Raw genomic sequence first — 10453 nt, 5'->3', positions numbered from 1 at the left:
TTTTTAAAAATCCATAGATTGTTGCATAACACAGGAAAATTATATTAAAGTCACATTTCATTGTTTCTAAATAAAGTTACTTGAACACAGTTACACTCATTTGTTTACATATTACCTACAACATCTAAAATATTTACTATCTGGTCTTTTACAAAAAAGTTTGCCGACCCTTGTTATAATAGACTGAGGATTCAATGAAACCATAAAAGTGACAATTCACATTTGTAATTTGAAGAATCATGTCCTCCACTTATAGAAGTAATAGCCAGAGGCCGGCGCTGTGGCTCATGCCTATAATCCAAGCACTTTGGGAGGTGGAGGCGGGCGGATCACCTGAGGTCGGAAGTTCGAGACCAGCCTGACCAACACAGAGAAACCCCCATCTACCAAAAATACAAAATTAGCCAGGCATGGTGGCACATGACTGTAATCCTAGTTACTTGGGAGGCTGACGCAGGAGAATTGCTTGAACCCAGGAGGCGGAGGTTGCGGTGAGCCGAGATAATGCCACTGCACTCCAGTCTGGGCAACAGGAGCAAAACTCCATCTCAAAAAAAAAAAAAAAAAAAAAAAAGCCAGAAAGAGCTAATTTAAAGCAGAATTTTGTTTTATGTTACATATTTTCCAATCATTTTTCTGATATGTTAAAGCTAATGGATACATTCAGAGCTATTGGCACTTTAAATGTCTTTGATAATATGACTACACGTTAGAAACTCAAATATAGAAATTAAAATTTTTCTGTCACAGGTTAAATTTAGGGGTGGTATGATCTAAATCTGTGTTCCTCCAAATTCACATGTTGTAACACCCAAGGTAATAGTACTAAGAGGTGGGGCCTTTGGTAGGTGATTAGGTCATGAGGGCTTTGCTTTCTCTGAATGGGATTAGTGCCCTTATAAAAATGGCCTGGGTGCCAGGCACAGTGACTCAACGCCTGAAATCCCAGCATTTTGGGATGCCGTGGCAGGCGGATCACGAGGTCAGGAGATCGAGACCGTCCTGGTTAACACAGTGAAATGCCATCTCTACTAAAAATACAAAAAATTAGCTGGGCGTGGTGGTGGGCGCCTGTAACCTCAGCTACTTGAGAAGCTGAGGCAGGAGAATCTCTCCAACCCAGGAGGCGGAGGTTGCAGTGAGCCGAGATCGCACCACTGCACTCCAGCCTGGGTGACAGAGCAAGGTTGCAAAAAAAAAAAAAAAAAAAAGGCCTGGGGTAGTTTCCTTGCTTCTTCCGCCATGTGAGGAGGACACAGCTAGAAGGTAGCATCTTTGAAGCAGATACTGAGACCTCACCAGAATCTGCTGGTGCCTTGATCTTGGACCTCCCAGAACAATGAGAAATAAAATTGTATTGTTTAAAAATTAGTCCAAAGCATTTCGTCATGGCAGTACGGATGGACGAAGACAAGGGGTAAGCCTCATTGTACTTCTATCTGTAATCAAGGATGTGTCTTTTTAGTCCAAATACACACTGACACTGTGACATGGATATCTGGAGTGTGTAACCTGATTTACTAATGACTAACCTAGGTGAAAGTATCTATGTTGGACTAAGGTATTTTCCCACTGCTTATATTCAGAAACATCCCTCCATTCTCCCTAAAACAGTATTCCATGTATTAAATGTGTGCCATTTACTTAAAGGGTCTAATCTGTGTAGGATTTTATTTTAATCACACATTCTCATTTGTACTCTTTACCACTTTACCATAATGTGATGTCATGGTAAATATGGTGGTTTCATAGATTTTTAAATGTATCTATTATGTACACACACTCCAGGCAAAAACAAACAAAAAACAACCCTATCTTATACTAAAACTAAGTATCTTGCTAAGTTAACCTCTATTTCATCTAATTCCTTATTTCATCTAATCCCTTCTTAAAACTTTGTGAACCAAGTACTATCGTCCCCAGTTTACAGAAAAACAAATCGAGAAAGAGTAATAACACAGCTGGAATAGATATGAACCATATCTTGGAGCTGGGTCTGTGGCTCTAGAGCTTCTGCTCTTCTCCCTTGTGTAATAAAGAATTCATATTTGTAGACTAAAGGACAAAGGGATTTGAAATTTTCCAAGAATTATTTTTAAAGTATTTTGGAAGTATTAGCATGTTTATTTTTTATTTTTACATTTGAGACAGGGTCTCGCTCTTAAGCTGGAGTGTAGTGGTGCGAACACAGCTCATTTCAGCCTTGACCTCTTGGGCTGAGCATGTTTCTTTTACAGTAGCATTTAGTTCCTGAGTCTGACTACTAAACAGAAGCTCAACGGTGGGAGTTGTGTGTGTGCCACTTAATAGATTCACACTGACTCTGACATTTAGATTAAGTTAACCTTCCTGTCTTGGTTAATTTCACTAAGGCTATGATAGAAAAAGATGTACTCATGATAAGGAAGCAGACAGTTCATGTTTTTAGAAAAATATCTTTTGACTGCTTAAAATGCTTTGGCTATGGGAATGTGACAGGATGCTAGCAGTTTTGTTTGTTTTTTGGTCATGACTTAGTATTCATCTTTTATTTTTAAAATCATTCCATCCAAAAATGCCAAGTCTTTTTCCTGTTTTATGGAGTTAGCTGACACACAAAAAAAGAACATGGTACAGTAAGATTTACAGTCCTTTAATTTCAAGTCGGCTTTGTTTCCCAATCATCTCTTGGCCATCTACATTGGTTTGAAAAGACTACTGAAAAAGACAACTTGGTCTTGAGTCTATGATGTTTCAGGAACTTCTTGTTTCTACTTGAATGGTTTTCAATGATTCAAAGTGAAATACATACACTAGATTTTCCCCCCTTTTGTGCCTTTGGATGGTATTTGTAGAGAGAATCAAACTGAGATTAACTGTTTATGGGATGTACTTTATTAGATTAGAAGGGTTTCCCAGAGCCTCATAAGAAGGTCTTTCATTCCCATTTGTGGGAGTCCTACAACACAGCTTTTGCCTATCACGATGTAACCTGATCCTTTTAATAATACTTGGCAGAGAAAACCTTTTAAGCAATGATCTGAGTGCACAGTGAACATTTATTGCCTAATTCTCGGAACCCCAGTCAGCTAGGAAGCATCTGTGAAGATGCAGATTTCTTTACAGAACCTACCTGGAGTGCAAGTTAGGGCGATCTTCAGTTTTATATGACTGAGACAGTCTAGAATGCCTTGAGTTGCAGCTCCACTTCAGCAACAAGGCGGATTCTTAGGCCTGCTGTGTCTTTTTCTTTTCATTATCCTAGATTCTAAGTGTTGTGTCTTAATAAGGAGCAGACCTTCTCTAATAAATGTTAGCTTATTGGTGTGTAGAAGTGTGGGCCTTATGCGACGTTTGTAATTTGGGGATATAAAGATCCTTTTCCCAAGAGATTTGGCTTGGCCCTTTACTGAGACTTACTGGGAGGTGGGAGGATGCAATTCTAATGCATTTTGATACTTACATTATTTGTGAGTAGAAAAATGCCCCTGTTGGGGATAGCGTGGAGCAGTGAGGAAGTCTGGCGTCTTCACAGATGTGTTACTCGTACTGGGTCTTGAAGGGTGAGTAAGAGTTCTGCGCGGAAGAGGACACCTCTCCTGCGTGTGGGGCTGTGCTGGAGGATACGCCTATTTAGCCTGTGTCTCAGAAGAGGTGCTGAAGAAACCATTCCTTAACATCAGGGCTCCTATTTGAAAAAAGTTTTCCCGGATTGCTCCAGCCTGGGTTTACACGTTTGGCTTTGCTCCGCCTCCTCTCGGAGTCCCCAGAGGCTCTTGGGCTTGCCCCAACCTCCTGAGCCGGCGGCCTGATGGCGAGACAGTGGCTCCCTGGGCGCTGCTGGAACGTTTAGGCGGTGGCGAGCTGGCCCATCATCTGTCCATTAAGACGAGACTTGACCTTTTGAGGGCAGGAAAGGGCGACCTCGCCTAACCCACTGGGTCATCTTTGTGTTCGGGTTGGGCAGATGGGGTCCGGCCCGCCAGCCTCGGCTCTGAGCCCTCTTCTGTCCCTGGGATTACAGCGAACTCGGCCTTCTCGGATTCCCGCCGCCGGTGCCCGCTCTTCCCTTCCCCTCTAGCCCCCACCAGACCCCCACTCCCCAGTCTCGGGAAGACAGACGCGCCCTAGCCCTTCCAGCCCGATTTTCCCACTTTCTCGGGGGCGCTCCGGGCTGGTCCCGCCCAAGCTCCACCCGAACGGCCCGCCCTGCGGTTTCCTTTCATTTTATTATTACTCGTGAAACCTGGCGATTAAGACACGAAACCAACAAAGAGTTTTCTTTCCACCTTAACCTTGCACACAATCCTTTAACAAATTAATTAATCCTAATGAATTAACACTTCATTTATTTAAACGCGCTACAGTTCATGAATTAAATTTTCATGCAGTGATTAAAGGCTGTTAAAATATGCATGATTTCGTTAAAATTTTATAATAAATCAGGGCAATGTGTTACATGACAAGGCAACTATTTCCCAGTCCCTCGCAAGGGGCTTTGATTTGTGCGGGCGGCGGGAAGGAGGGGCGGCTGGCGGCGGCGCCGGCGAGCGTTGGAGCCGGGCGACAGGACCCAGCTCCGCACTCTCGGGTTTGGACTCGCGTCCTTGCGGTTTTCTCCACAGCTTCCAGACCCTTTTGGGGATCTTGCTCCTGGAGGCAGAGCGGAGCCTGCGGAGAGCGACAGGCACCCGCTTCCAGGTCCTCGGAGCCGCGCTTGTGGGGGCTGGGGGTCCCCTGCTGCCCATTGACTACTTCTACCCGGAGCGTCCGTGCGTTCTGGTGGCAGCAGACGGCAGGCGGCTATCCGCGGAGCAGGAAGGCGACAGAACTTCCTGTGTCCTTGCGTGGGGTCATGGGCAGGCGTGTCTGTTGTGGAGTTTCGTTTGTTTGTTGTTGTTCTAACCCAGGACCTGGAAGCCCCTTCTCTGATCAGCGCCTTCTTCCAGCTTTGAATGCGGCAGGGCCCAGGCGGGGCGGGGACGCCTCTGCTCCTCCTGGGACCTAAATCACAGGAGTCCTTGGCCACGTTCAGCCATAAGACATTATTCACTTGGGCTGCGAAACTCCTGGCAACTATTAGGCAGGGGAGGCCCAGCCCCTGTTGGGACAGAGACGTAGTAGTCATGTGTCACCCGTAGGGCTTTCACAAGGTAGGTGGGTTTCATGTCCACGGAGAGATTAGGGTGGAGATATGTACATAGGTCTATATCTATAGATATAGCGCCAAGAGTGACAATAGTCAGCAGTGAACTTTCCTGGGACGCATCATCTGGGTCGCTAGGTCATCAACGACATCTCAAGGCGGTCTGGTTAACGTCCAGGAAAATGTCCCCAAGGGAAGTTGCATTTAAATTAAACGACCAGACGAAAGAAAACTATATTTCCCACCAGTTTCCTTGAGAACCTCCTCTGCCGGTCCCAGCTGGAGCCCAGTCTGAATGCCTTAGAAGCAGAGATGACGACGGGCCCCAGTACCGCCAACCACTCCGGGCCTTAGGGACCAGAGGAGGAGAGAGGCCGCGGGAGCTCCGCAGTGCCAAGCAGAAAGGGAGGACGACGGTCTCCGGGAAATCTCCGAGCCTAAGCGACCCGGAACGTGGCCCGGAGAACTCCAACCTCAGCTCTGGGCTGGGTCCCGCGGGCCTCGGAGGGCAGGCCACTGCCCAGGATGGCCCCCAGTGAGGCCAGCGAGGAGCCCAGTAGCTATCGCCCGGGAGGTAGCGGACCAAGATGCGCGACACTGGGATCAAAGCAGCTCAGGCATGACCCTGGGAAGGCGGCCCAGAGGGGAAGCGAAAGTTCCACCGTCCTTTCTCCATTCCTTCCTCCATTCCACCCTTCAGCGTCAGAGCCCAGGGCGCCGGGACAGCCCAAGGGCAGCCCCTGTTCCGAGACCCGAAGATCTTACCCATATCCTGCTCCCCCGCTGTCTGCCCTTTCACATGTGCTTAAAACAACCTAAGTGGCCTCTAAAGCCAGCCGACCCTCGGCCCTGGGGGCTTCTCCTGCATGCAGGGCGCTGGCTGCGTGGTGAAATGTGCCTCCTTTCAAACTAAACAATTGCCTACGCACAATGTAGCTCCCCGAGTCTGCGAGAAACACAGCTCCGGCTTCGGCCACCAGAACCCGAGGTGGCCGGGCCTGCAAGTGGGGCCCGGTTTCCAGAAGGAGCGAGGGGCCCGGCCCCCCTCCCCTGTATACCCACTACCGCCACGCACTTATGTCGAAGTCCCTCAGACCCGATCCTGAGTCCCTAAACCCCAACAGACAACTCGGGTTCAACCCCTCGGAGGTGAGAAGGTGGGGCGAGTAGTGGCTGCGGAGTCAAATACTAACTTTCTCCGCACCCCGTCGGAAGGAGGAAGTCAGTGCCCAGGTGGGCAGCAGCTATCAGGCGCGCTCTCCAAAAGTGGAGGATGGGAAGTTGGCGGATCAGGTCAAAGGTGAGGAGCGTTCACCCCAGACAGTGCGGATCCTGGCACAAAACCTCTCCCGCCAGTCCTCACGCCAACCAGCGAAGGTCTGCTCCCTTAGGTCGGGAAAAGGGCGCTGCCAAAGGAAACGGGAAGTGAGGCCTGCCAAAGGAGGAGGAGAAAATTAATTAATGAGGGAAAGAAATGTGTCTCTGATCCACATGATAGACTCCCTGTCCCTGGGGGCGGAAATTCCTTGGAAATCAATAGTTGTGCATTCATTATCCTTCTCTTGATAAAATGCAAAGCTATGAGATGAGGAGGAGGAGGAGATCTGTGTTGGTCATTAAATAAGAAGGAAAAAAAATTGCCCAGGAATCTATGCCAAGGCTCAGACCCCATGTGGGTATCATTAGCACAGGCAGGGGCCAACGAGTTACAGCAGTTGCCAAACCAGGAAAACAAAACAGTGACATATGGGTGAGCTGAGCCCAAGCCCGCCACCTTTTCCTTTTACGCATCAGGAGGAAAGCAGGGAGAGGCTTGATATGGTCCAGGGAACTGCCTGCAGATGTGCCAGCATGCCCTATTCTTTAGCCTGGGCTGAGAACCAACGAGGATGAGGCATGATAACTGTCCAAGCATCACCCGCTCCATATTTCTATACACATCCCTCTCATCACACCTGTTATACCTGTGTCATAGATGCCTTTTATCCGTGGCTGCCCCACGCACATACACTGTCACCTCCTGCAGGGCGGGTACTCATATTGTATACCTCATTTTATCTCCAGTGTCTTGTACTGGGCCAGACTACTGCTCAGCAAGAATTTGAGGAAAGAAGATAAGGTAGCAAGTTAATGAGGGAGAAGTGAAATAATTGGCTCCTGAAAAAGAACAGGCTGGAATAAAAATTTACAGTTCTGCCTGGGGAAAACACACCCCTCCTTTTTAAGGAGAATGTAGACCCCCCCCATCCCCCCACCCAGGGATCTTCCTGCAATCTCCAACCAGCCCTGGATTGTTGAACAGCCCCTAGGCCACCACCTCTCCCCCAGGCTACCCGAAACTGGCCTCTCTTCCTTCCTACACACGTGTTTTTTGGTGGGGTACTTTTCCTGTGACAAACTCTGCACTAAGTGCTATAGTGAAGATGGATGTATCCTAGATGGGCTTCCTATCCATGGTGGGAGGGGGAGGGAGGATTGTACCCGTAGCCCTCATGTTTCTGGTCCCATCAAAACACCCAATACCCCAAGCAAAGATCTGGCCTCACCCCAAGGTGGGGTATTCCTGTTGTCGAAAGAGAGGTAAACAGGGAAGGAAATCTTGGTGGGACTAACTCCTAACTTCAGGCTAAGGTGGCATCTCTCCGCTGAGTTTAATGGAAGCCTCCCAGGGTTGGAGGGTGAACCGAGGTGCCTTTTGGGTACTCAGGAGCTCACCTGGCTCTCAGAGGCACCACCCGGCCGCAAACCTGTACTGTTTGCCTTTCTGTTGCTCCTGTACCCTTCAGGGTCCCTAAAGACCAGCGCTTCCTTGAGAGGGGAGGGGCAGGTTCCAGGCCCTCACCCTCTGTGGGGGCCTTTTCTTTCCCGTCAAGAGAGAGCGCAGGGAACGGCCACCAGGGGTGTCAGGAAGGATTAGGTTAAGCCCGGACTCCCGGTGTGATGACTACCGTAGGACTCACTCTTTCCCTCTAGCGACGTCCTGCTCATCGTCCACTCCCCATTGAGATAAAGTTGCATTTAGCGCTCCCAGGGGACTGCATAATGGATGGAACCAGCTCCTTCTCTCACCAGCAAGTGAACATCCTTCTCACTTCCCTCTGGAGCTAGAAGGAAGGGAGGGGGTGGGGGGGAACATGAAAAGAAAGAAAGAAAAAGCCATGGTGACGCCTGTGGGCTCTTCTTGGAATCTGAGTAGGTGAGTGGGTATGCTAAACACACATCCATTTGTGCAGAGGAAAGATAAAATCCACGGGAACGCAAATTTAGGTTTATAGAAATGAGATCTGCTCTTTGGTGGAAATACAGACCTCCTTGGTGTGGGAGAGAACAGAAAGATTATTTATCTGATCTCTGCTTTCCATAAGCAGCCCCTTGCTGCTCTCAGCTCTCTTACCGCAGATGTGATAACATCTGGGCTGTTAGGTTATTATCACCGTGAGCAAGTGCTCCTTCCCTGGGGACTTTGGCACCTGAACTGTGGCTCCCCTGGGAGGCTCTTGATCTGCTGCCACATAAGGGCCATATAACAGGTTGGCTAATTGATTTATTCTTTTTAGGTCTTAATTTCACAATAATTTTTTAAAAATTTAAAAACTGGACCAGAGCTTGTACCCGTTCTTTCAAATTGGCTTGATTTAATATTTTTGAATCAAGCTTTCCTGTAAGTTAGTTTGATCTGTCTCCTATTGAAAAAAATATATATAAGCAGGCAGAGATATGAGGCAAAAAGCCAAAAAGATGGAAGGGAAAAGAAAGTTCTCTTTTCAACATCTTATTCCCTTTTCTCTGAAGCAGTTTTCCTGGAGTTCCCAGCATAAAGTGTGTGTGTGTGTGTGTGTGTGTGTGTGTGTGTGTGTGTACGCTGAGGGGAGGAAGGATCCCAACTACACCCTGTTAACTGTTTTTTCCTTTTGATTACTAGAAGGCTTAGATCACCCGGAGCTCGTTTGAAACGTGGGTTTGTACACGGTTGAAGGAGACAAACAATAAGAGAAATGCACAATTTCATTTCAACAGCTTTTCCCGAGTAGAAAGCACACGCTCCTTGTGGCTCCTAAGTGGCTGTCACTGGCGGTGCCTGACACAGTTATATTCACAACAACAACAAAAAAGTATGCGGAGGAAATTAAATTATATGGAAATCAATAGCGTCTGACTGCTTCAAACAAATGTCTGTCACCGCGATTATTCTCCAGGAACCTATTTATAAACCTTTAAAGAAACAGGTTCTTGCAGCAAAAGACAGCACCTTCTGCATTTCTGTGTTGTTATTTATACTGTATATAGAGGAATGCGCGGGCATAATTTAACGTAGAAATGTCCAGCTGTATACATTATACAACAGCTTGTTAGGCATCCCGAAGAGGAGGAATGCCTAAGTAATGCGCATATATTCAAGGCTTGCTATCGGGGGAAGAAACATACACACACACACACACACACACACACACACACACACACACACACACAGAGGGGCGTGCGCGCATCTCGTCTTTTTTATTCTAAAAGGTGCCCACCCTTAGACAATAGCTGGACCTTCTGATCTTTCCAGACCACGGTGGGAAAGGTGAGGCGGGCAGTGCGCATGCCCGGGTAGCTACAGGTGCATCACCTGCGCTGTCCTTGCTGGTGGTCACTGTAAGAGCGGCTCCCACGCGCTGGTCGCGGCCGGACGAGCGCGCGCGCGCGCAGACGCACGGGGCCGCCGAGAAGGAGAGCGCGCGCCAGACAGACGGAGACAGCTGATGCCTGTCAGCACGGTGGGGCCGCGAGCTCTCGCGAGAGCTCCCCGGGACGGCCGCGAGAAGTGGGGCTCAGGTGTAAGAGGAGTGCATCCCGTCGGCGCGCGGGGCTAGAGCTGTTGGGGAAGCGGGACCGCGAGGCCGGCGCGCGGCGCTCTGCGCGGTCAGAGGGAGCGCCTGGCAGCAGCAGGAGCAGCAGCAGCAGCCCGCGGCGCGGCCGCCGCCAGCCGCCGCCACCGCCGCGGCTGCAGCCTCCGAAGGGAGGCCGGGTGAGCCGGCGTACGCACTTTCCCGCGGACTTTCGGAGTGTTTGTGGATATACTTGCCAAGCCGCCACGATGATGTCCATGAACAGCAAGCAGCCTCACTTTGCCATGCATCCCACCCTCCCTGAGCACAAGTACCCGTCGCTGCACTCCAGCTCCGAGGCCATCCGGCGGGCCTGCCTGCCCACCCCGCCGGTAAGCGCCCCACGCCCGCGGCCCCGGCCCGCGCGCCCGCCCCTCCCCGTCTCCGAAACGCTGCATGTCGGGGGCTGGTGTGTGCAGGTCCCGGTGCGGGGAACTGCGGGCAGGGGGTGTAGAGC

General features: G+C 49.4%; 1 protein-coding gene and 1 long non-coding RNA gene across 5 annotated transcripts in view; one reads left to right on the top strand and one right to left on the bottom strand.

The window, feature by feature from the left end:
- Positions 1-10453, bottom strand: part of LOC134808141 (uncharacterized) — a 562219-nt gene that overhangs the window by 2234 nt on the left and 549532 nt on the right. For 3 of the 4 annotated variants that reach the window (XR_010150519.1, XR_010150522.1, XR_010150520.1), the window contains 3 exons: positions 8086-8229; positions 7090-7211; positions 6319-6557 (listed from right to left, as the gene is read on the bottom strand). This is a non-coding gene — a long non-coding RNA (uncharacterized LOC134808141). The remainder of the gene's footprint in view (positions 1-6318; positions 6558-7089; positions 7212-8085; positions 8230-10453) is intronic. The other variant, XR_010150521.1, reaches the window with a different exon arrangement.
- Positions 9923-10453, top strand: part of POU4F1 (POU class 4 homeobox 1) — a 217168-nt gene continuing 216637 nt past the window's right edge. The window contains exon 1 of the mRNA XM_063792250.1: positions 9923-10328. Within this exon, the coding sequence (XP_063648320.1) occupies positions 10206-10328 (123 nt within the window). The 5' untranslated portion in view covers positions 9923-10205. The remainder of the gene's footprint in view (positions 10329-10453) is intronic.

The sequence above is a fragment of the Pan troglodytes genome, chromosome 14 (genome assembly GCF_028858775.2).
Source record: "Pan troglodytes isolate AG18354 chromosome 14, NHGRI_mPanTro3-v2.0_pri, whole genome shotgun sequence".
Lineage (NCBI taxonomy): Eukaryota > Metazoa > Chordata > Mammalia > Primates > Hominidae > Pan > Pan troglodytes.
The sequence above is the reverse complement of the archived record's forward strand: the minus strand, read 5'-3'. Positions and strand labels throughout refer to the sequence as shown.